The 25,394-nt window shown below is 37.3% G+C and overlaps 1 protein-coding gene across 5 annotated transcripts in view; it reads left to right on the top strand.

The window, feature by feature from the left end:
* NWD2 (NACHT and WD repeat domain containing 2) overlaps nt 1-25,394 on the top strand; it is a 58,471-nt gene that overhangs the window by 20,075 nt on the left and 13,002 nt on the right. For 2 of the 5 annotated variants that reach the window (XM_075752336.1, XM_075752335.1), the window contains exons 2-3: nt 3,303-3,391; nt 8,278-8,394. In XM_075752336.1, coding sequence (XP_075608451.1) covers nt 3,303-3,391; nt 8,278-8,394 — 206 coding nt within the window. Of the gene's footprint in view, nt 1-3,302; nt 3,392-8,277; nt 8,395-10,312; nt 18,563-18,655; nt 19,565-25,394 lie in introns of those variants that run through there. The other 3 variants (XM_075752338.1, XM_075752339.1, XM_075752337.1) reach the window with 3 other exon arrangements.

Raw genomic sequence — 25,394 nt, 5'->3', positions numbered from 1 at the left:
AGTCTTAATTTCTATCCTTTTCCAATAATTTAATTTTTTTTTATTCCTGCAACTTAGCCTATTTTAGTTCCCTAGTAAGACTGTTCTGTCTGCTGTCACGTAGATCAGCTAAGTAACTGCGGACAGTACCTATGAATTGTTGCTTCCTTAATATCAAAGCTGTGGTCATGATTCATTTCAGTTTAGAGAGGCAAGAATTTTATTTTTTTTTTTTTTTTTTTTTTAGCTCAGTAGCTGAGTAGTAAGTTGGTTTTCAACAGAGTTTATTCTTGTCAATTATGAAGATGAGATGCTCTGTGTTTTGGTATATTTGTAGGCCAAAGTTAACCTGTTTAAGGCAAAGAATATAGAATATACAGTCTTGTGACAAAGACCGATCTAAGGGCATCACTGACTGTGAAGGTAAAAAAAAAATGAAGTATTTTGAATGAAGCAAAGTACACAGGTAGCTTTTATCACAAGGTACAGCAACACCATACAGTACCGTGACTCCAAGCCAGCACTGAGAAAAGTTGCTTTGGAGCCAAAATAATACTGCTGCATCACCACAGTGCAACCCTCAGGCTAATTAGCCTTGTTAGCTGTGTAGTACATTCTGCAAGGAAAGGTTGACGTAGGCACTGAAGTATGAGAGAAAATTAATGACTGTGGCTCCTAAGGAGGGAGCAGCTCATCTGTCCCTTTATTCTTATGTACTTACTCAGGCAGCTCTGAGCTGAGAACATTGGGTTTTGCACTCCATTCCTAAATATTTGTAGGATGCATCTGTATTCATCCCGATCTGGAGTACATTTCTGAGGTGAATCTCTTGATAATCACCATCTAATATACTTCAACTCACATCATAGAGCAGTCTTGGTGTGCCTAAACTGGGTTCCTTTTGGATGAAAAACAGGAAGATAACTCCAGGATCTCATCTAATGCACTGAAGTGTTTGTGGGGGTTAAGCCAAGTCCAGAGTGAAATCCCCTGAAATACACATGGCATGGACTTTGTGTGCTCGGCACCAGCTATTTTACTGTACAGTTTTGTTCCCACAGGCCCATGCAGTAGCAAAAGCCTCCCCAGGCCCTGTATGAGTGGCCTGGATGACTAAGCCAAACCTGCAGGTTTATCTGAGATACAGGATCACTGCTGGTTGCAAGGGAGACGGGAAGTCATCTGGGCTCACCTCTCTCTTGAAGTGCTGCCAACAGTAACTTGGTCAACCATGAAAATGTCTAGTTGAGTCTTGAAGAGCTCCATGGACAGAGGAGCTTCTCCTCATGTCCAACCAGAATTGTCCAATCTGTTATATTTTGTCATTGCCTTTGTTGTACTGTCTGACACTGCCACAAAGAGCTTGACTCCATCCTCTATGTAACTGCCTTAGAAGTGGTTGTAGACTGCAGTTAGGTCCCCCTTACAGTCTTTGCAAGACTAAACAAGCCCAGATCCCTCAATCTCCCCTTGTAGGCCATGTGCTCTTGGCCCCTGACCATCTCAGTAGCCTCTCCAGTTTCCTCCCCATCCTCCTCTAGATTTTGGGTGCTCAGAGCTGGACACAGCACTTCTGGTGCAGCCTCTTCAGTGCCAGGGAGAAGAGGGTGATAACTTCCCCCAAGGGAAGAGAAGGGAGAAGGAGTGAGGCCACACTCCTCTGAATGTAACCCAGAGCCGGGTCTGTCTAATTTTCCGTGTTCAGATTGGATATATAAAAGCTGTGTGCTGCAGCTTTAGGATCTCACCTTGAGTGGCGTGCCCACAGTCAAATAGAAAGCTTGCAACGGAGCAAGGACTTGACTAATGCTTCTGGACTGTTCTTTGTCTTCAGAACACACTAGCATAGTATATTTCAAACCATGAAATCATAAATACATAATAGTGTTGCACTTAGGATGTTTTATGAAAACTACTATGCCTTTGACTTTTTTCCCCATCAAAAGTTTGTGAAGGAAGAACTGTGGTTATTCAGGTAAACTGGATTAAGCTCATGGCTGTACTTCTGAGCTTTGTGGTATAGCCTTTTTACCTTGATGCAGATTTCACAAGAAATAATTCTCTGGAGGTGTTCTGGATTGTTTTCTGTTTATAAAGATAAATGGTAATTATACCACACATTTGTGTAATATTTCAAAGGTATATTTAAATATTAAGAAGAATATTAAGAATTTGATGTCATTAATTAAATTACAGATTTCACAGTCTCCTAAAATTGTCCGAATAAAAAATGTTGTAAATCTATGACCATGAATCTATGAACAGACCTCTGACTTAAATGTATCATCAGCTGTGGCTCTGATAAGCAGGACATTCTTACATTTGCATACATATCTCTGGTTTACAATATGGGGACTGTTAAATCACTTTTAACCTATCGTTTTGTTTCAGTGCAGTTATACAAATATTGTTTTAACTGCAGTAGATGTTCTCCATCATTCGTAAGTTAACACTGTTTATTTTTCATCATGTGGTGCTCAGATCTACTGGTTTACAACTGGTTTATTTTTGAAAATAACTTAGCAGTGGTGTCATCGCTCTGTGTCTTAACTCAGTCGACGCTGGTCACAGTCTAGACCTAGCAAAATCCATCACATATCTTAGTTTTATTGGGAGAGATAATAAAATTTATTATCTATACAAGATTTCATTCCTAACCAAATTTACTTCAAATTTGACAGTATGTTTCTTGAGTGATATGTTTTATCTAAATGCACTCAGATTAACTTGGACACACAGAACTTAATAATAATTTTGATGTCATTGCCATATTGTACTTTGTTATCAAAACACATGTCATTTTGCATGGTGAGAATAACATGATGTCAGAACTGTACATTTAGTATGATAGCAGGAATCACCTAGACTAAAAGATACCATAAAGCTATTAACAACTTTCTTCCTTTTAAAATACTATCGGATTAAAGATGATGAAGAAAGTGATAGTGTTTGACACAATATCATTAATTCATGTTATTGATTTATTTCTAAGTATAGAGATATATTTCATCTTTGGTATATCTCTTTGTTCCATGGTGTTTTTAATTACTAAAATTAGTAAAATTCAGCTTCTTGAAATCTAAACAGAAAAAGATAAAGAAATTCTGACTGCTGAATTACAAATTTACATAGAAACACCTGTATGTGAAACATCACAAAGTGCAGTATACCGTTTGGAGATTAAATCCCAGCACTTGATTTTGATTGGGGAGGGGAGGGGTGTGTTTTAAGGGCTCTTTTATATGATAAATCTATAAAAGAATCTGACTAAAAGAACAAAGTTCATACAAATATTATTAGTAACATCTTTTTCCCCTACACAGATACAATAGCAGAAAGGAGCGCCCTAAGAGAACATGTGTATCCTAAGCTGAGAGAATTCTGCAGGGAAAACTATGGGCTGGAATTTCAGGTAGGTTTTGGAGTGTTGAATCTTGCTTTACTTTTTCTTGAAATTAACTCTGTTTAGAGCAGATAACATTTTAAAATATCATAATTGTTGTCATATCATTGGTATAATAGAAAATTGCAAAAAATTTATTTCATATGTTAATTGTACTGAGTTGATGTACTTAAGTAATTTTACAGGCAGATTCGAGGTAAATTCTGAATAGGTGAAAAAACCACAGGATTTCACAATGCAACATTGCACTGGTTGTAAAAGCAATATGGCAACAAACTGCAACTTTCACGTTAGAAACTTAATGAAACAACCTCTATTTTAGATAGTCAAACTGTTTAAGAAGAAATAATGTTAGATCTGACTTACCATGTTCTAGAAACCATACTTAAGTTGATGCAACCTATTTTTAATTTCATGTAATCATCATTGAAGTAGCACCATCTGTATATTCACATAATTGTTATATCTACTCTAACTGCAGGTTTGTCTTCCACTGTAATGTGGAAAATAATTTAAGCAAGTGAATATTGGAACTGATTAACAAAATGAATTAAATGTTGAACATTTATATTGAGATTATATACTATGGAATTTGCTTCCTTTAATGTCAATTGTAAAATTCCCATTGCTTCAGTCAGTTCATGTTTTCCTTTGTGTTATAGAAGGCATAGACGCATCCACATCTTTGGTAAGAGACAATTGGTAATAAATGCAGTTGCATTTGACTTCAAACACATGAGTTTAGCATCACAGTTAAAGTCACTGGTACTTTTAAGTCAGATATATCCTAATTCACAGTCCAGTAAAGTCATCCAGTAAAGTCCCATATATATCAGCAGGCCTAGAACTGGCTCTCCGCTAAGAGAAACAAGTAAAGCGTGTGATGTCGTAAAATGGTTGTTCAATTTTTCAAAAATTCAGGTTCAACATCCTCAAGCCTTCCTCAGATACTGGTATTAACCTCCCATCTTAGTCACCCCCAAAATTCAGCTTTTCAGAGTGCAGCTTACTTGGAAACAGCTAATGCCTATTAGACCACATCCTGTTCCTCCCAGTGTATTATTCTTGATGCACATGCAGCTGGTCTTTAATCAAAATAACAAGTTCTTAAATTGGGATATTTGCTTTTAATTCCTTGAGTCACAGTGGAGTTGCTGAATCCGCATGGTGGTAAATTCCAGAGTGATTTTTTATTATGGCTATAAAAGAATTTCATCTGAAGGTCCTAGCTCATCAGCTGATTGGGAAGTCCCAGCTGCAGTGGTACATGCAAGGAATAGCAAAAGATACTTAAATAATAAAGTATTTTTTGCCTGTTACTACCATGTGATATTAACAGAAAAGATGAACTCTTTTATTTCTCAGTCATCTTTGAGGAGACATCTCAGTGACAGGAAGGAAGTGTCTCCTCCAAGTAGATCATAATCCACTGAATTCTTTGTGAGTGGAAACATGTCTGTCTTCAAATGGATTGTAATGTAGTCTCTACGGAAGGAATAATTAAGTTTACTCCAGTTGATATTCATGGAAGCAAATTATGTTATTATATGGCTTCAACACCAGGAGCATCCTTATGTGGTCTGAGGTCTGAGAGACAGCTCCACTGACACATTCTGAAAATAGCTAGAAAGCTATGACATTATTGTGGAAGCAAAGTAGGAAAATTTGTACAAAAAATTACCAAGGGAAAGTAGTAAAGCATTTTGGAGGAGGCTCTGAAGTAGACTTTATCAAAATGGTTTTTTTGCCTTTGTCATTCCTGATACACTGAGTTTCTTAGGTTAGCATGCAAAATCAAGACTACAGATTTTAGTGCAGTGGTGTCAGGAAAGTATTATGTACTTTTCAGATACAGGGATAAATTTCTATTTCCCTGTACAGAGCAGAACACATAACTTTTCATCCTGATATGTAATCTTCTACTGACCAAACGCAAACTACCTCGCGTGTGACTACCACAAATGCAACGATCTAGGGTGACAACGTAGGGTGTCCTGAAGATACCCTCTTCCTGATAAATCATGACCCAAATGAAATGCATTTGAGTACATTCATTGCTCCAGCTTCCTCTGAGTCATCCGGGGCTGCACTGATAAGCGTTTCAGTTGTTGCAAAGCATGAGATCTGTCAGGCATCCTCAAGCTCGTGGGAGCTGTTAGGGAACATAACCACCATGCGTGTGGAAGCAGAACTGAATATATTCAATCCCTCTATGAATTTGTTTGCTCAATGGACTTCATTTTCCATGGAATCAGAAAATATTTCTGAAAAAATAGGTATTGGTGAAGACAGAAAACAAGTAAGCTGAGAAAAATTACTTCCAGAGTGCATGGCGTTTTGTAACTGAACTACGGTATTTTTTTAGGGGAGGAAAGAGAGGTTAAAGAAAGTAGTTGTAATAGAAAATTTTTGGAGGACAACTAACCATAGTTAATTAGCAGCATACTCTTCTTGGGAACAATGAACTGTTCCAAATCATTTTCACCATGTGATATATGATAGAAGGAAAGTGGAATTTTGCATGAATGAAATTTTTTAGTGGTTTTTTTTAAGCAGTTGGAAGCAGTAAAGATAAAATTATCTAATTTACTAGAAAGATCTGTGAAACTGTAATATTGGTAGGACAAAAGCTAAAATAAGGAAGAGGAAACACTGAATTATGAATGAAAAGTCTCCGTTAGATGACTAGTGTGGAACTGAACTAGACCAGTGTCAGACCACTGTGTGTAAGTAGCTCTCGCAAAGCACTGGTTGTCATCTCACCTTGGCAGCCTTACTGAAAGCTAGGGTGGGTGTTTCTCACACAGTTTTTCCAAGTATAAGTAAAAATGTACTTCAACATCAGACACAGTTGTCTTCTTGTTCCATTTCTTTAATTTTGTAAATCCTGTTTATTTTAGCTAGCATAAAGAATAACTGATAAGCCTCTCGTTTTTAAATTCTTGGTGCCTTTAGAGGTTTGATGGCTGAAATATTTCTTCTTGCAGGACAAAATTATAACAAGTTAAGATACTATGTGCCAAAATTGTGTTACCCAATCAAAATAATCTATGTCGTTGTAACACACAGAAGGCAGCCACTGAGCCCCTACAATATCTGCTATTCCAGAGAATTTCCTCTTCACATTTACAGAGTTAGCATGATTTCTGAACAGTTAATTAAAATAGAAATTGCTTTTATGTTTCAGATGAGCTTGAGCAGCACAATAAATTCATTCAACCAGTAATTCAAATATTTTTGACTGTATGCTGGGATGCTCTAATTTTATGACTAGAATACTTAAGGTCTATCATACGTCATTCAAATAATCAGACAGCTAAATACAATGTGAAATTCAGTAACGAAGTCATATAGATAAATAACAGAAGAGAGAGAGGAAGAAGGGAACACTTTTTTCCTAATCAGACTAAAAGAGAAGAGGACAGAGAAGAAATCAGTGCAAATGAGGGAGATAGGAAGGCTGTTTGAGATGCAGTTTTGTAAAGCAGAAGCTGCTTGTTCCAGCAAAATGTGGGAACAGAGTTTCTCTAAAAAATGAAGATACTAAGTGTATTTTCTTACAGTGGCAGTGTAAGCTATAATGCATTTTATACATTGGGCTATTTCACTCATCATCAGTCAGATGGTACATTACTTCTCATGTTTGGCAACAGTTTGCCTCCTCTAGCAAATATTGACACATGTCCCAAACTTTTCTGGCAGAAATAACCAACAAGACTGTTGGTAGTAAAATTAAACATGGGCATAAATGCTTCTAGGATTAGGTCTTAAGCCTTGGCATTTATTGTTATGAGAGATTTCACAAGGAGATTAACCAGCTGTAAATTGGTGAATTTTACTTTTATATCAAACCGTTATTAGTTCTTATATTAGATCTTCAGGCTGATTTTATGATCTGTTTAGACAACAGCTAGTTTTGTGGTTCCGTTTCCTATGGAAACAGCAGAGTGCTTCCACAGTACAAATAATATTATAATAAACAATATGGTAATATATTCATGTCTTAATACAATTTTGGTTATTTTTTTAACTATCCATTTGGACTTTTTTTTGTTCAAGGTACATATATGATGTTAACAATAGTAGCTTAAATGAGAGAGTAGTAGCATGTACCATATGTTTTGTTTCAAAAGAAATGCATACGTATGATCCCTATTCTTTTAAATTCAATTTCCCACAGTAAGAAGTCAGTCTTTTAGTTAAAATATTTAGTGAAATCACACTTCATCACTTAATTTCTTCAAATAAGTTTAACAAACATCCATATTCCAGTTTCTTCCAGGAGTTTGTTTGCAACTAATTACCATCACAAAACTGAGTCTGTAGCTATAGATGAAAGGCTGAACAGCAAGCTGTCTGCCACTGCATATCTATACAATCTCTGCTTGCAAAGTAACAAAGACCAGCTAACAAAGGAAGTACAGTCTTACAGAACCGCACATATTCTTTCTTTTGAGCCATGTGCACAGGATGAGTTGATACCCTGTGGATACAAGTGACAGAGAGTGTCAAGTCGTGGTCCACAGCAAAACTCCCATTAATTTCCATGGAGCAAGGATTTTATCAATGCTTTTGTCATTATTCTTACCTATCCATTATATGCAATCCAGTAGCAAATAAAGACTACATCAAATCAAGATCTTGTCATGCTAATCTCTGCACAAAAATATGAATATGAAATGAGAGACTGTCCCAGGAAGGACTATCTGGGAGAGAAAATAAGAGGCTTGAATTGCCATTTACCTAAGGAAACCCAGCCAGTCTAGACCTCACTGCCTTTTACTGCACTGCAGAGAAATGCTTACCAGTACATGAAATGTTGACAAAACTGATTTTTAATTTGATAGGTAGAAAGGGCATATGATAAAGTAACAATGTTGCATACTATTTTCCAGGTCATAGACTTATACTGGGGAGTTGAAGCAGATGAATGGGACAGTCCTGAGCTGCAGAAGACTCGTATGAAGCTGTTAGAAGATTGCTTGAAAAGTTCTGCAGGTCCATGTTTTGTTGTGGGTATAAAAATAATGTTTTACTTTACAACAAAAATGTAATGTTACCTATCCTAATGTGCATGATTCAGTAACAAATTACTCTTTTTCTTCTTTCTAAAAGATTTTATATTCCTCCCTCTACATTTGCTATACTGGATCCAAATGTTTCCCTACCCAGCACTGTAGATTATTCAGTATTAGTGGTGAGGAAAGAAGGATCTTTCATGATCAATGCCTATAGCAAGATGGATTTAGAAACCACAAGGTGTGATTTTACTACTATCACAACAGAAGTATGGACTACTTGTTTAAGGAGGGCCTCATTACTTAATTCTTGGCACTTCTCACATATGCATTATTGGCTGGCCTAGAAGGACTTACTACCAAAAGCACAGCAGCAGCCAAGAACTGTTTTCTCTGATCTGCATTTTCTTGGTTTGTGTCGTAAAGCCAGGACAAGCTCGGATGCCAGGTATGAGTATGAAAAGACTGGAGGTCACTGGCAACCTGAGAAGGCTCTGAGTCTTCGTGTTTTTCCTATTCTCTGCCTTCTCTTTACTGTTGCCTGAACAAGCATTGCTTTTTGAATTCTTCAGGAGTCAGTAAAGCTCACAAAAACCCATACATTTTCACTGCCTTTTCCTATTAGACCCAAAGGAGACACTGAAACACTTTTACAGGAGTGTTTTATAAAGCTTTACATATTTCTTTTAATGTCAGAAAGGTCTTTCTTCTGTAGATGAACCTGTTGTTTTACATCAAGCTCAACAGTCTTCAGCTATCCCTCACAGCTTTTACAGCTGAAGCAGTATGAATTTATTAAGCCATGCCAAACATTGTGTAGGGTTCTAATAGCTGAAAGGTACTGGGATGGGAGTAGGCTGTATATATAAAGTCCTGCCAGGTATGCTTTTCCCTCTTCCAATGAATCATATACAATAGATTTTGCTGTCACTGATTTTATATTAAATATACAATTCAGAATAGTGCATTTTTTACTCTTTCTTCTATGAATAGATTTGTACCATGTTTTAAGATGAATGTAGTTAACTTGAAAAATATTTAAAGACCAGTTTAGTGCATGGGATGCTGACTGTATTAGTTTTCAGTGCATAGGCAAAAAATATATGACTTTTGATAAATGCTTTTTCCCAGCTGCTTAGAGAGTAGCATATCCTCTTTAGCTGTGAAGAGTAAGGCTGTTGTTTAACTTTCTGGGTAGATCTAGATAGAGGATCTCTCTAATGAAACTGGCTATTCAGTGGTATATACTGCATACTTAACAGCATCTATTAAAGCTTCAAAACAAAAGAAAAGATGATTTAGGAAGAACATGAATTTATGTTCTAGATGAAAAGTACTATAGACAAGGGAGACTTCAGTGAAAGTACAAAAATGGCTACAATGAGTGGGATTTGCTATGATCAAGGATACTTCTCTAAAAGATAAATATTTCTTTATTCCAAAACATATTTAATTCTTTATCAGTTGTCTTGAAGCTCCATCTTTGTGAGAAATAAATGTGGGATGTATGACAATTATTTTTCTATGCATAGTTGTAGGACTGCAGAGATATTAGGAAAAGTCTCAAATTAACCTCTATAAAACTCCATTCTGTTTAACAAGACAACCAACATTATTTTAAGACAAATTGCCTGCAGAGAAAAAAATAGATGTCCTGCCTACATTAGATGAATTCAGTTCCAGTTTCATTCTAGTGCTGTAGTACCCGAGCATACAGGGCAAAAGACAGACTTGTTCAGTATCTATCCGTCAGGCTGGCTGTTTTCAAGTAAACTTGCCTAATTCTACTTAACTAATTTTGTCAATTATTATACTAATTGTTAGTATAAGTTTTACTAAATTACAAGCATTTTGCTATTACATGTCTTTATTGCAAATTTTCAAAGATTGGTCTGAAAGTAAAAAAAGCATTGCTTCTGTTTACTACTGGTGTACTACTGATTGTCCTCTCCGTAGTCACTTGCTTATTGCAACTGGAAAGGTAGTGGAAGTGCTTGTCACTCAGACATCAAAGGACACCTGCAACTCTCCTTTGACAGTTTTAATTCCAACTTATTAACCTGTGCTTTGATGTTAGACTTCAATGGAAAACAATTTTAAGACCATGCCTTTGCTATTCCAAATTTTCTATAATATATTTGCTAAGAAAATATTAGAAAAGGTAGCTTTCTCCTCTATACCTAAACATAGCTAAGTGAACTCTTAATTCTTAGAGCTGTCATAATGAGGTAGAGTTCTGAGAAAACTGCTAGTCCTTGATTTTTTTTTTTTTTTAATGGAAGAATGTTAAAGATTCAGCAAACTGGAACCACAGAATCCCATGGGGACAGAAGGGATACAAAACACTGCCTGCTGTGAAAGGCTGGAGATCACTTCTCTCCATGCCAAAGATTAGACAAAAAGCAAGCCATAGCATGTGTTGTTCTGTACTTTTATCACACCCTTACAACCATCTTGCTGGCTCTGTTTCATTCACCTACTTGCCTCACCGGTCTGTCATTTCACTTCAGAGCCCTGGGGAACAAAGGCTGTCCTCAGCACTTGACTGTAAAGAGCCCAGCGCTTGGAGTACTGAGTCTGTGCTGGGTTTGATGGTGTAATGACACTGTTTTTCACAAGGACATACTGGCCCAGATCTCGAAACTTTGGGTAGCTTCCATCTTACATGACTTAATTTAGTTTTCTGGGTTTATTTTTCTACTTTTTATCTTCTCTTTGATGAAGAAACTGAGTTGGAGCAGAAGGGAATGGCATTTTTCCTATAGCGACACCCAGTGTCCTTAGACATGGATGTTCTAAAATTTCTGACGGTGAAGGAAACCTTGTCCTGTACCATTGCTGCACGTTTTAGCAGCTCAGAATTTTGAAGCTGTTAAGAACTCCCTGCCTGATATTGTTACTAAGGAAAGAAATCAAGCCAAATCAGAAATTTTAAACAAAACAAAACAGTTAGCAAAGAGGTTGCAGTGAGCCAGCAACTTCAATATTTATTCCAGGTTTTCCAAGTATGGGCCAGAGTAGTACCTCTCCCAATTACTTGACTGGCAAAACCACAGAAATCTCTTTATGCACATTTGGGTTTTGATTTGTTGTACCTTAGTGGGATGGGGTTTATTTCATTTACAACACAAATTGAAGATGATTCTACTCCAACAAGCGTAATTAGTTTTAATTTGTAGTAACATAATTACTGACTTTGGCACTGCAGACTTTGGGCAACTTCCCATTTCTTGAGAAAGTTCTATAAAATGTGCCACTTCCATTCATCTGGGTTTGTTTTTTTTTTTTACTTTTCGATTACCACTTTTTTAATTTAGACACAGATCTGGGATTAAATCAGCCTATTTGGAAATAGCTAGCAGATATGGATTGATTTTAGAAAGTGTTTCTTTATGGTACTTTGTGCCTGCATTGTGATATCAGATAGAGAGAAAATGAAATTCAGTTCTTAAATTAGTGCAGTGCATAAGTTGGAAGTCCTAAGCTTTTCTTCAGATACAAAACAACAGAATCCAAATGAACATATATTCATAAATACAAAGGAGGAAGCAGTTCTGAAAAAAAATGGGTAATTAATTTCCTGTGACACTTTCTTTAGGAACGTACAGCCCTTCTCTTACCGACTGCCTGAGCTCTATCAACACTTGATCCAATTAAGGGAGAGGGGAGTTGTTTGTGTTTTGGTTAGGTTGGGGGTTTTTTTGGTTGGTTTTTTGCTGAGTTAAAGCATGATCATTTAAAAACTCATAGCCTTTACTGTAGGTAAATACAAATCATGCTATTTTTGAGCTACAGAATCATTTATCAAAATTTATTTATGAGGGGAAAAGTACTATTTCTGTGGGAAAAGTACTTTCCATGCAAATTTTATGCAGAAACCCTGCTGTTGGTCTCTGGAATCTCTATGGGGAGACTGAAATGCAGTAAGTTTATTAGATTGTGAACTGCTTAAACTCTACATTGCATAATGAAACCAAAGACAAAATGCATTCAGTGCATCACTGGGACCATTACGTTTTGTTGGGTTATACTTCCTAGTAAATTCCTAAGAGATGGCAATACAGACAGGATAGTAGAATAACAATAAAGGTTATGTTCTCATCCCACAACTAGTACTGATCATGAATAGGATTTATCTATTACAGATCTAGTCTTGACACCTTTAACAATTAGTACAAAGATATAGGTACCTCCACTAATATCTGAGTCATCTTCTGTGTGACTGTTTCTCCATTAACAGCAAGGAGACACTAGGGAGTTAGACTGCTAATTTAGGAACCCAAGTACAGTGCTTGATATCAGTTAAGGTCTTGAGCTATTTAGGGTGTCGTCAGTCTATCATGATTATTTGCAGAGTAAGTTTACTGCCCTTTTATTGGGGCTCCCTAACTAATACTCCAGTACTAACCTGCTGTTGATTTCGCCTCAGTACAGATGAGAGAACTGGCGGACTTCTCTGCACTTCTCTTCAAACACACCCTGCAAGTTATAACACGTGGGTGTGCTCTTCCATCTGTGTGGCACCACATAGTCTCTGCCTGAACTGCTGTTCTTGCATGACTATGTCCTGAAAAATTGTAAAACAAAAGGGAGAAATGGAAATGAAATAGTTTGTCACCTGTAACAATTTGGTCAATCAAACATGTTTGGGTTTGTACAAACCTAAGAGATTCTTTCCACACATCATTGAAATCATCTGATCCAAAGAAGAGTAAAAAAATTTTCTACCTACTCTGAATGGCCATTGTAATTATCCCTCTCAAATTATTTCAGCATTCATAAACCATTAAAAATACCTAGCATTATAAAATTGGGATGCCAGTAGGATTTTAAAAGAATATTAGCAATTTACAATATTTGGCTTGTCCTTAAATCACCCTGAAATTGAAGACAAAATATGGTAAATTGAGGAGTGAAATGTTTTTTACATCTCTGGATCTTTTTGTTCCTGCAGTACAATGCATGCTTTAATCATTCCATGAAGACACTGCTACTTGGTTCTGTTTGCTTAGTACAAATGGTTTATAATTAATTCTGAGCACATTGCAGCTCAGAGAAAATTCCAAATTATATTACTCCAGCTCTGCTGAATCTCCTCAACTCCCATTTCAGTTCTGGTGTTACTTTAGAATTTACTCCTAATGTGAAAACTGAATATATACAGGTTCTGGAACACCTGAGATACGTTTTGATTTTGCTCTCCTGGGAAAATTGCCACAAATTTTAAGTTAGGGAGGCTAAACTTAGTCAAATGTATCTATATTAAAACAGCCAGTTTAGGGGGAATGCTAAGCACCCAGCGCTCTTTGGGAATTCAGCAGAAGTTATACATACTTGGTACATTTCAGAATCTAATTTTCCTCAAGGAAGCAGCTCTATATATAGTTTTTAAGTGAATGAGGAGAAATAGCTGGAACCAGACATGACACAACAGCCCACCTCTCCCAGTAAAGTATATTCCAAGAAACAAATATCAAATTATTAATTTTCTTCTCACTCTGCATCTGATTCAAAACCCATCCAAATAAGAACTCCCTCTAACATAAATGGGTTTGGGGTCATACAACATATCAGGCATGGCTCCATAGGACTTGTTGGCATTAATCTGAAGTAAAGTATATGTCTGTGGACACTAATCCTGTTTTAGACAGACTTGGCCAACAGGAAAGATTTTTGTGTGAATGTCAAAGTAGAGCTTTGTATGTTTTTTGAAACCCTTCAAAACAGATAAAGCGATGAAATTTTAAAGACATAGTATGCAACTTTCTCCTCAACAAGCCTTGGTCGTCTTTCACAGCCTCCAAACTAACAGGCAAAGGGTATATATCCCTTTCTGTGTTGTTTGTCTCTGAACAACAGATATACACACAGAGTAGAATCAAGCACGGGGTGATATTATATGATTAAGCTATTGTGAGTGAGTTCCTTGATCTGCTTTAGGGTTGGGAATCTATTTTCCTGTGAATCATCTCTGATTCTCTAAATCTAAAATCTAGGGTCTAAAAATGCTTACCCATTTTTTAAACATATCCCACTGAAAATAGCTGAAAGATTCATCAGGCAGCTTTTCCATAGAACGTAGAAACTGCATGGGTTTTGATGTAGCCTAAAATAATAGCTTGCATGTTCAGCTTACAGTCAGAAGACTGTACATACTTTCTGCTAAGTCACTGTATTTCTTTTTCTTGACATAAATAGAATTTTTGGTGCTGCCTTCCAGAAAGGTTAAGAATTATATTTAATATAAATGACCATATTAGTGAGAACAAGATTAGCATGAACTCAAATTTCCATCATTCTATGTAATGTGTAGAGGAAGAAATAGGCTGCATGAGATTTACGAGATTTGTTTTCTCTTGACCGTCAAGAGCTTTACCAAACCATCTTCTGAGGTTGTATTGTAATCAGCTAGATGTAATGGTCTGCTCTACAGATGAAACTGTAGATCAGAAAGCCAACATCAGCTATTCTGCAGAAGTGAGGGGCGGGAGGAGAAATCCTAAACCTTGCAATGCTCCTTCTGTGTAAAGAAACAGCATACTTTACAATATTTAGCAGGCACTTGATAAGTTCAAAGAGAGATCTTAATACTGTTGCTTTTACCTAGCTATATTCCTTCCCTTTTCTCAAATACAGAGATTCACTCCAGGGATCCTTTGGTTCTCCAATAACAGACCCAGAAACCAACACCTGCCCACAAAGTAACTAGTTCACTTTTCAATCTGATGTTGCTAAATCCAGCTAGCAGTAGCTGGGTCTTTTTTTTTTTTTTTTTAAGATAATCAAAGTGTGTCATTTCACAGGATACTTTTTCTTCAATGAAAGAAGCTAATTTACAAAAATAAAATAAGAGACAGTATCGGTGTTCTTCATAGTGATACTGGTATGCATCCATAAGGTATTGCCTCTCTTAAAATACTTGCTTTCAGTGCAAGGTGCTTTTTTTGGAGTTACTGCTCTGTTAGCATGCAATGTAGCAAGTAATTATCATATGCTTCTTGCTTTCATAACTCACACAGTAATTTTTATTCCATTCCACCTTGAAAAAATGAAGCAAAGTACACTTGCTTAGAATGCTAGGGAGACTGCAATTATTATGAGTAAACTACATGTTCTTTTCTTATTAACTCTTTTGCATAGTATAGAAATTACTGCTTAAACCTGCTTAAAAAGAATTTAGAATAGTAGTGCTACTCATGGCTGGAGAAGCAGCTCATCGTCTGGACACATACTTTTGCAGAGTATATACTCTGCCTCTCAGTCATGCCATTGCATGGCATAGGCAAGATAGTGTTTTCATTGAGGTAAGTGTCATGACCAGATGTTCTGTGCTATATTTCATTCATTTCTATGGGGATTTGCTACAGAATTTTTAAACAGTTGGCTAGTGACTTGACCTTTTACCTGCAGGCAGTATTTAGTATTCAGTGTTTGTACACTCACCATTAATTTTAAGTCTGATTACCTATTACTTAAAAAATAGTGTTAGAAAAGGTATGGAGATATCCCAATAGAAAGCTGCTATATTTAAGATTTTATTTTGATCTATTCAATTCTTGAAGAAATATGGCAAGTGAAAGCTAAGAGGATTTATAAGGGTGATTTTTTCATCTATATTATAAATGGAAAACTAATATTGAGTAGTTTTGAAGAACAATAGTTTTTGAAATGTGGCAGTTGTGAAGGTGGCTTTGTGAAAAGCTGGATTGATATTTAATATAAATTAAATTATTAGGGTTAGCATTCTCATTCTAATATGTTGTGATATGAATTGACTGTAAAGATTGTTGACACTCTAAATACTTTAAGTAATGCTGTTCTTCATAAGCCATAACCTTTGTCAAGTGCATAAAGGGGGTGGTTTATGACATCAAGGAAAGTTTTAATCTCTATCTATTATCACAGTGCTTGCCTTAGTCTTTTTCCTTTACTTCAGCTTCTTTGAAGACCCCTTCCACATTTTGCTTTCTCTCCTTAACTGTTATTACAGTTTAGATGATTATTAGTTTCTTTTCATAGGAATTAGTTCCTTTCATCCCGCAAGTATACTACTGTCCTTTCTAGCCTCCTCCAAATGTATAGTAATTTAACAAAAAGAAAAAATGGTTCTTCCCCTCCAAGCATGTGAAAAGTAGGGAATGCATGCAAATCATTTAAGAACATACAGAAGGGACAGACACTTCTACATTAGCCTTAAGTTTACTGGGCCATCATACTGCTAGCATTGTTGGGGAAGGAAAATTATACTCTTCTGGTGCAAGGAATTATCTAATAATTTCTTTTCATCTTTGAAGGACTAGATTGATCAAGTATCTGTTCAGAGACTACCAGCCACCAACTGTCCCAAATAACAAGCCCTGAAACCAATGCCAGCTGCCTTAGAATAAATAATGTTTTGTTACAATTGGTACATAAGGATACAAAAATCATAAATAAAAGTCATCAAAAGCCAGGAACTGGTCAAAATAAATAATATAGGCCATTCCACATGTACTTGCAAAGCAGATTTGATGTTGCATTATGCTACTTGTTTTGCATACTGTGATAAACTATAAATTCTGGGTGCTGTAGAGAGGTAGCATTATAATCTGCTAGAACTAATGTCTCTTATACTAAAAAATTGCCTTTGGGCCTTCATTTATTTTATATCCCTGTAAAACACATTTATTAACAGTGTTTTAGGTGCTTCACTACACACTACCAGTCACAGATCATATTAGACTCAGTAACTATATTATTCTATGCAAGCTGTGAAATAATTTTCCTGACATTTAATTACAAAATTAAGTTTTCATTTGTAGACTCAATGAATACCAATCTGCTTAACTCTAACAAGAAGGGGAGAAAAACTAGCAAAAAGAAATTTGCAGTGAAATGTCATATCATGTTACAACTAGCTTCAGTATTCCTAAAGTCAGGAGGGGTGTTAAAAATTCCATTATCCATCAATGATCTCTGCCTCTGGTAAAGCTCATTAATTAACACTTTCTAATGCCTTCATAGTGGCTATGTGTGTTACTGAGAAACACAGCTTAATTGTGTCACAGAAAACCATAAATATGTAGGTCTATTTCCAATAAAGACTGTGCGTGTATATGCTTACAGAAGGATTTGGATAGGTTTTGCAGTCCTAAGAACCCCTCCTCGGTTGCTGCAACTTTGGCAGTTACTACAGACTAGATGCCTCTCTGTCAGTCCCTTAAGTGCCTACTTCATCTTTTTGCTATGTTCAGCTTTAGCTCAGTCTAAGCTCTTTGGCTCCTCATTTATTACTTAAACACCATTCCAAAATGGGAATTTAGAAACTAAGCAGCCCTTCTGATAAACACTAGTAAGATCATATTTCCCAGAAAATTAAGATATGGCCCCTTCTTTTTAGAGGGTGCATGGGTGCCGCAGGAGGCAGCACCCTTTCTTACATAAAAAGCATACCAAAGAGGGCAGTAAGAATGCAGAAGAGTCCTTGTACTGCCCACATTTTTAACTCCAGGGTTTGGTGTCCAGAAGCCAGTGCCCTGTCCTCCCAGCTGACTACACTGATAGGCTCAGAGTATCTTTTTCTTTTCCAGAAAAGCGTCCATGATGCTGCATATCTGGATGCTCAGTAAGGCACGTTAACCAGCAACAGTAGAAGCTTTTCTCCATTAGCCAGGCTTCACCTATGAGATGCAAGACAGGATTTCAAACCCTTTCACAATTCCTTCCTGCTTGGATGAGTGTTGTGAGTATCCTACAAAGCAGGGGAGGTTACACCACCATGCCCTCCTCTAAAAGACAAGATTGATCTCCTTGCTGTTTCCAGGAAAGGTACGTTTCCCACTCCTTGTAGCGAGGGTAGTGATTTTCACAGACAAGGTTATTGACTGCAGTCTGGGCTGTGTACTAAAGTCTTTTATTAAACCTAGCCCTTGTAGTTTGTTTTTCTACCCAGCTCCACTGTTATGGGACCTGTCAGAGTCCTATAAGTGTTATGGGACCTGTCAGAGAGATGACAGGAATCTGGGCTGCATTAGGAGTTACCTGCAAGGTCCTGAGCTTTATACAAGAGGATTTTCCTGTCAAGAAATCACCCACCCAATTTCAAAAAAAGAGCAAAGTGAGAATGATACATTTGTTTGGAGGAGAATCAGAATGAGTGAGCAGCTCAAATCTGTAGCCAGAGGTAGGTAAAATCTTCTCCAGGCCTTTATCTACCCTATCTTTATTCACAGACCTCTTTCCTAATTTTATTCTTTTTGACTGATGTTCTCACCAGCACCCATGCTCAGGGAGATCAAAGACCCAGCAATGGCAAATGGTGAAGGAAAAGGCAACAAAATGAACTAAACTGGTGCTTCATGACCATGTAGAGGAGAAGGAGTGAAGAGGAAGGAGACCATTGATACTTTCACAGCCAGGAGAAAGGAGAGTTCTGATGAAGCAAAGTGTATCAGGGAAGTAGGTCATGAATTTCTTCCGAGGATGCACATTCACTCTGCATGATAGACTGTTAGCTTCTACCCACAATGTCCTGAGAAATTACTCACCATTATTTCATATCTCCCTACCACTAGGGAAAAGCTCTGAGATTTAAAAATACTGCACTGTGGGTAAAGTTCAGAGTTGAGGGAATTGGTTCATTTACAGCTGGATTCAGCTGCTCTCTTTAATTTTCTGAAAGGCAGGTTAAGCATCAAGTAACTCCACCATCATTTTCTTCTTACATCTTGTCAGGAAAGACTCACAGCAAAAGACTTCAGCACTTGCACCTCATCCTTCCAGTCCCAATTCCATTCAGTTTTCTTACAAGGTAGTTCAACGTCCCTTTTGTGTTTTTCATGGAACTGACACCAATACCTGTCTCAAGTTTCTGAAATACATAGAGCCCTCCCAGGGTACTTCTGTAGTGACTCCAGGGAAAAAAGGAAAAGAGAAATTAGGGCATGGGTCTGTTAAACAATGCACAGCAATATTTCTAAAGCCAAGGAACATAAATGCATATTCAGGCAGGTGGAAAAAAAATAATCTCTCTTTGCACGCAGAAATGTCTTTATTATGCCTTCAGTTTTCTATTCACTTCAGTAATTTCAATTAAAAAATGTATTTCTTATTTTATGTTTTATACAGTCAGCTGAAGTTCTAAAACTAAATCTATTTACCCATAAGCTTCAACCAAAGGATCGAGGTATGGACACTGTTATTATCACCTAGGTATGGAGAAAAATCAAATGAAAATGCTTGATACTGCTGTATGGTATAATTTTTCCCCTGAAAACTAAACAGGACAAACAATGTAAGGCAACAGTCCCATCCCTACTGATACATAAATACACAAGATCCTTTGCATATCTACACTCAAAATAGAAATGCTTACTTTGCAAGCTATCCTTAGCCTCATTTTATAGATAGGCAATCTTGAGGCAGTGGCAACAGCACCAGGAAGTTAGCAGTTTCCATACTGAGATGAAGCAAAAGTGGAAAGAAGATTTAAGAGATCTGCAGGAGCTCTGATGTCCTGTCCCCTAAGTTGCACTGCCTTGCAATTGTTGGCAATAGAAGGAAAATGCTGATCTGAAGGCACTTAGACCTGTACATCCTAGAAATCACAGATTACAATGTTTTGGGCCTTTTTTTCATATTTTTGATTTCTAAGGGAAGTATTTTGGGGAGACTTAATTCCAATGCAACATAACTTTTTTCCTTTGATCACTACCATTGATAGGCAAGAAAAGCAGTCAAATGTATTTAATCAAAGAATACTCTCTCTGTGTTTGTATCAGGAAGTCCTCACACTGCACCGCATTGCAACTAGAAGGAAAAACAAGGAGTGGAGGCAGCTAGTTTCAGGACATCTCTTGGGCACCAGCTACTCTGGAACACCAGCATCCTAAAACTTGGTTTAGATTAAGTGTGTTATTACAGCTTTCTCCATCTTGGTTTCAGTTGTTCAGTTCAGTTTAATGGCTTGGAGTTTGCACTAACAATCAGTTAACATATATACTCCACTGAGATTTTCAATTAATTGAAATTATTTGTTTTTCTTCTTACTGAAATCATTAGTGCATTGAAAATAAATTTAAGTAAATATACTTTTTCTGGTTTCATTTCAGATGACTCACTGTTGTTTAGCCATTAGCATTTTTGCTTTGAGTTTGAGATGAATTGGCTGTTGTTCCCTTAAGGAATAAATAAAAAAATATATAGGACATTCTTTTCTGTTTGTTCCTGGTAGTAAATTCCCAAAAATATCTCTGGCTGCGCCTGAACATCTTATATTGAGTAAGTAATTTCTATAGGGTTACAATATATTGGCAACAAACTAAAAAGACTAAATTGTACTAAATTTCTTTGAATGGGATGTTAAGTAAAAGGCCCTTAAAAATTGGTATCCTGACCATTTTTCCAGATTTTTAAGACACCATTTACCTGCATATTTGGTTATGTCAGTTAAGCCCACGTTTCTGCAGACAAGGAGGGTAAACATGCCTACGTTACAAATTCTTTGTGCCTTCCCTGACTTGAATGTGCCACCTAGACAGGTTTGTACATGCAAATGCACTGTGTTACCACCTCCAAATTCAGTATGAAAGACAGGAGATAGAATGTAGCCAGTATACACATAAAGGTAAGGTTTGAAAACAATGGAGCATTTCTTGTAGTTACGCTGAAGTGATTCTGTCTTCAATTCCTACATACATATATATCAATTGAAAGAAATTGATGGGTATTACCATCTGATTATAATAAGTATGCTTTTTAGACAAAATATTTAGAAGAGATTTGAGGTCTTTTAAACCTGGTGTTAAATAGAAATGTCAATCTTTTACTTGTATTTTTCTTTATGTGGTTTTTTTTTTGTCTATAGAAGTCTGTTCTGCTACTACGTAACATACTTTTTATCAGCTAATAGATGTATTAACATCACCATAAGCAGTAGAGCAAAAAACACCTTTATCTGAACAAAATGGCTATTTGACTCAAATATATGGCTTTAAAGAGGAATAAGTTTTTATTTCGTAACAAAGATTTAACTGCAAGAGGAAGGAAGCCTAGAAGCGTAGGCTGAGGAAGCAGGGAGTTAGGTCTCTAACCCCAGGATTCACAGAAGGCAGTGAAGAGCAAGTGATCACAGGAGAGAAGGGGATCCAGAGGACTGACTTTCTAGCCCTTGGTTAGGGCACTCATGCAGACTGTGGAAAGATAAGGTTCATGTCCCTGCTCCAATTAATATTCAGTTACTTATACAACGCTGTGCAATTTCTCGCACAGAAAGGAGCTGCACTAGCAGGAGTTTTGACATGCTACTATTACCCCATCATTGATGCCCAGAAGCCTGGTGAGTAGGGTATATACCTGGTGACCACAGACTTGTCCTTCTTCCAGTTCAGGAGAGATTTTGAAACGGGCCTCTTGCTTCATAGGTGAGCTCCCTCATTACCTGCTTTGCTCTAGATTGTGACCCGCTAGCTACAGCCTGCTCCTCACCAGTTTTTTGTGCAAGGCCTCCTGGTGAGGCATGGCGTCATGCCAGACTGCAATCTACAGTTCCCTTGGGGATGGTAGAAGGACAGCTCTGGGACATCAGTGAGAGCAGCATTTCCAAACCCCTGGCAACACATGAACAACATAACATCCCAAGGCACTTTAAAAGCACTTAGGTCGCTACAAGTCAAGCAGCTGCTGAAGAACCACTTGGTGCATCTCAGTGGCACCTGAATGCTGATGTTGGGTGGCTGCAGGCAATTTTCAGCCCAGAGCGTGGAGCATTCATCTGCAGTAATGTGAGATACTCTTTCTCCTAATAGAGCTGTTCTACTTTGAATAAGTGATCTCAGTTTAAGCTTACATTAATTTAGCAGGCTGAAATGTGAGTCACTCAGGACCTCGTTCACATGTGGGCAAGGCTTTCCTCCTTCAGTAGTGAGCAGTTTCTGTAAGAAGGACGGGGCTGAGAATTAGGAACAGCTTCCACTACCCAGTTATAACTAACCAACCACTGCATACCTGTCATAGCTCTGAATCCCTGCCCAGGCTTAATTCCCTGCACCTAATTGCTATGTCAAATGGGGACAATAACACTTCCTAATCCCTCATGGATCTTGCAAAACCAAATTGTTTAAGGGGTGCTTAGATCTGGACACACAGAGGTATCTTAGGTTAAAAAATTAACTGTGGTTAGATTTAATCCCTTCTAAGGTTATTTCTTGAATGCTTATTCTTCAAAAAGCCAGCAATGTAGGACTGCTCTGAGAAGAGGCAGAGAGGACATACATATACACTTCAGTGTCACACATGGAACTTCACAAACGCCAAGAAGTGTTAGGACTGATTCCACGAAGCCCAGCAAAAGATCATTGGGCCAGATCATTCAGCAGTTACAAAGCTGTATTTTCAATGAATCTGCGGCTTTCTGTTGCTGTTAAATTGACAACTATCTGAAATCACTTCACAAAACACTACAAATCTGACTACTCGAATTACTTGGTTTACAGATGTTAATATATAATTTATCTTTTTAAAAAAACAAATGAATGAAACCGATCAGTAATATAACTTGCTGTTATTTGACAGATTGGGCTTTTATTAAAATTACTACTAAATATCTTAGTTGGAATGAAATATATCTAAAATTTCAACTTGTTCTGTATTAATGTAAAGTATGGTATTAGGGTTCATGAACATTTTAGTGATGATGTCTGAACTAATTATATGACACGCACTATGAATCCATCATATCTCAAGATCAAATCCAAATCTTGTTAGTTTTCTCCTTTTGGTCATTATTGTGACTGTGCCTATAATTTTAATATCTTTCTACACCAAAAATATTAGAAGCAAAAATATTTCCCATCTTATCTAAACTAATTTTTTAATCTTCATTTAATAGTAACGCCAGCCTCAGGCTCAACAAGGCTAACAAGGCTATTGCTGAGGTTGCTCTGTGTTAATTCTATAAAATTTTGTTAGATACAAATGGTTACTGAGGGTTTTATACATGTTTGTCAGCCTGGTAGCCTTAAACAGTTCAATCACCTTCAATCTAATGAATCTTTAATTTGTTGTTTTACTATTAAAGGAAAATGACTCATCAGGTGGGAGATTTTGATTCACGAGTCTGCATATAAAACTGTCTCTTGGTACTGAACATAATGTAAACATTACTGTTCCCTTTAAAAGTAATTCCCTATAATAATCATCAAAATGCTGTAATGTTGTTACCACAAATTGAACTTTTAGTTTATTACTGTAGAGTACTGTGATATTTTTCATAAAGGCCTGAAACAACGTTAAATGTTATTTGCAGAATTAGTATGAAACAACATGAAAATAGTGAGAAATTGTATTTTTTTTCAATTCTGTTGCTGCTTTTTTTTTTTTTTTTTCATTTTTCTATGAAGAAATCTGCATTTACTTGAATGCATAGGGAATATGGAGACAGGGCAGATATTTCCAGAGGCTGCTGCAAGCCTCTGGCATAGATACAGTTCAGACACTGAAGCCCCTGGAGGAAAGTGCAGTTCAGAGCTTCTTATTTAGGCCTCTAAAGGTTTGAGTGTTTTTGTGGTACCCGGATAGATTACACTTATACAGCCAGCTATAAATTTAACCATAATGACACCAAAAGAGTGAAGGAGAGGTGGCTATTCCCTGGTACCAGCTAGAAGGAGGTACTTGCAAGCCTCGCATGGGAAGGTGTAGTTTTCACAGCCCGTGCATGCAAATGCATCCCTGCTAAGGCTGTCATGTAGCCTTACAAACAAATAGTTTATTAAGATTCCAGCAACATGGGGGTTTTTTGTTGTTTTTTTTTTACTAGCGACCACTGTTAGTGGGAAACATGCAGTGTATCTAGAGGAAGGTGTGTTTAGGTGAAGAACTGCTCCCCAGAAACCTGGTGTGTTTGTAACCCAGCATTCAAGCATCAGTCTCTCAGGAGAAATCAGGTGCACTCACTCACCATGCTTCCTGCTTCCAGCCTTGGGTTGTGATATCACAGTCCTTTAGAAAAAGTGTCAGTTACTTCTGTCCTCTCCAGAAAAATGAAAAGGAGTTGTGTTTCAATACCTCAGTTAAATAGTCAGTGAAACTCGGCTGTAGATTGAGGCTAGTCTGGAGTTATCAGAAAGCACGGGAATGACTCCTTCAAGAGTTTCTACCACATAGAAAATTTTACCAGAATATTTTTTCAAAGGGCTACACAGAGTCAGGTACTAATACCAAAACCTCAGCTAACTTCTGTTGGGGCACTAGGAGGAACACAGCTGCAGTGCAGTGCCTGGGATTGCCCTGCCCTAAACAATACACCTGCTCAGCACAGTATTTATGATTTGCTGGTTCTACTTGTGTAATCAATTCCCTTCTTCATTCCGGTGCTGTTCTTTTTATTCCGTATCCTGTTCCTATTTCTATTTCTCTTTGTTTACTTGTCAATTCTATGGTATTAGAACATCAAAGATGCTAACTCATTTAATTGCCTTTCTAAATGCATGTATTCACCAAGTAGCTGCCACAGGTATCCTCAGAATCTCTGTTCAGCTGCCCCTTAACTTTGCTTTAATTGCAGAAATACCTAAGTTTTGGCTAAAACATGGAGCCCTTGCTCACCCCAGCCACGTGAAGCAGTATTCCCAAGTTAAACACTGACAAATTTCAGAGATCTGCTCTGAGCCTGGCCAACTCATGGAGCTTGTATGAAGGCCTTCTACCACAACCCCTACAATAGATTTCTGGTGTGCAGTGGGCACAGTTACAGAAGACTGATTGGCACCGTGCTGCCTGCTGTTCCCTGAGCAGTTCTTAGGGAAAAAAATACGTGGCAGTGGGGTGCTGGCATGGCCTCTGCAGCTTCCTTTTTGCCATGGTCCACTTCTTAAGTTCTAAACCTAAATGTTTTGGCACATTTAGATCCTTACATGATGTTCAACTGATGTGTTCCTTTCTTAGTGCAGCTGTTTGTTAGGTTCACACTCTCCTAAACACTGGATGTCAGCAATAACAAGCTAGACTCAGTTTTC

This window comes from Balearica regulorum, chromosome 4, assembly GCF_011004875.1.
Source record: "Balearica regulorum gibbericeps isolate bBalReg1 chromosome 4, bBalReg1.pri, whole genome shotgun sequence".
NCBI lineage: Eukaryota > Metazoa > Chordata > Aves > Gruiformes > Gruidae > Balearica > Balearica regulorum.
Note: the sequence above shows the minus strand (reverse complement) of the source record. Positions and strands in the feature narration are given on the sequence as shown.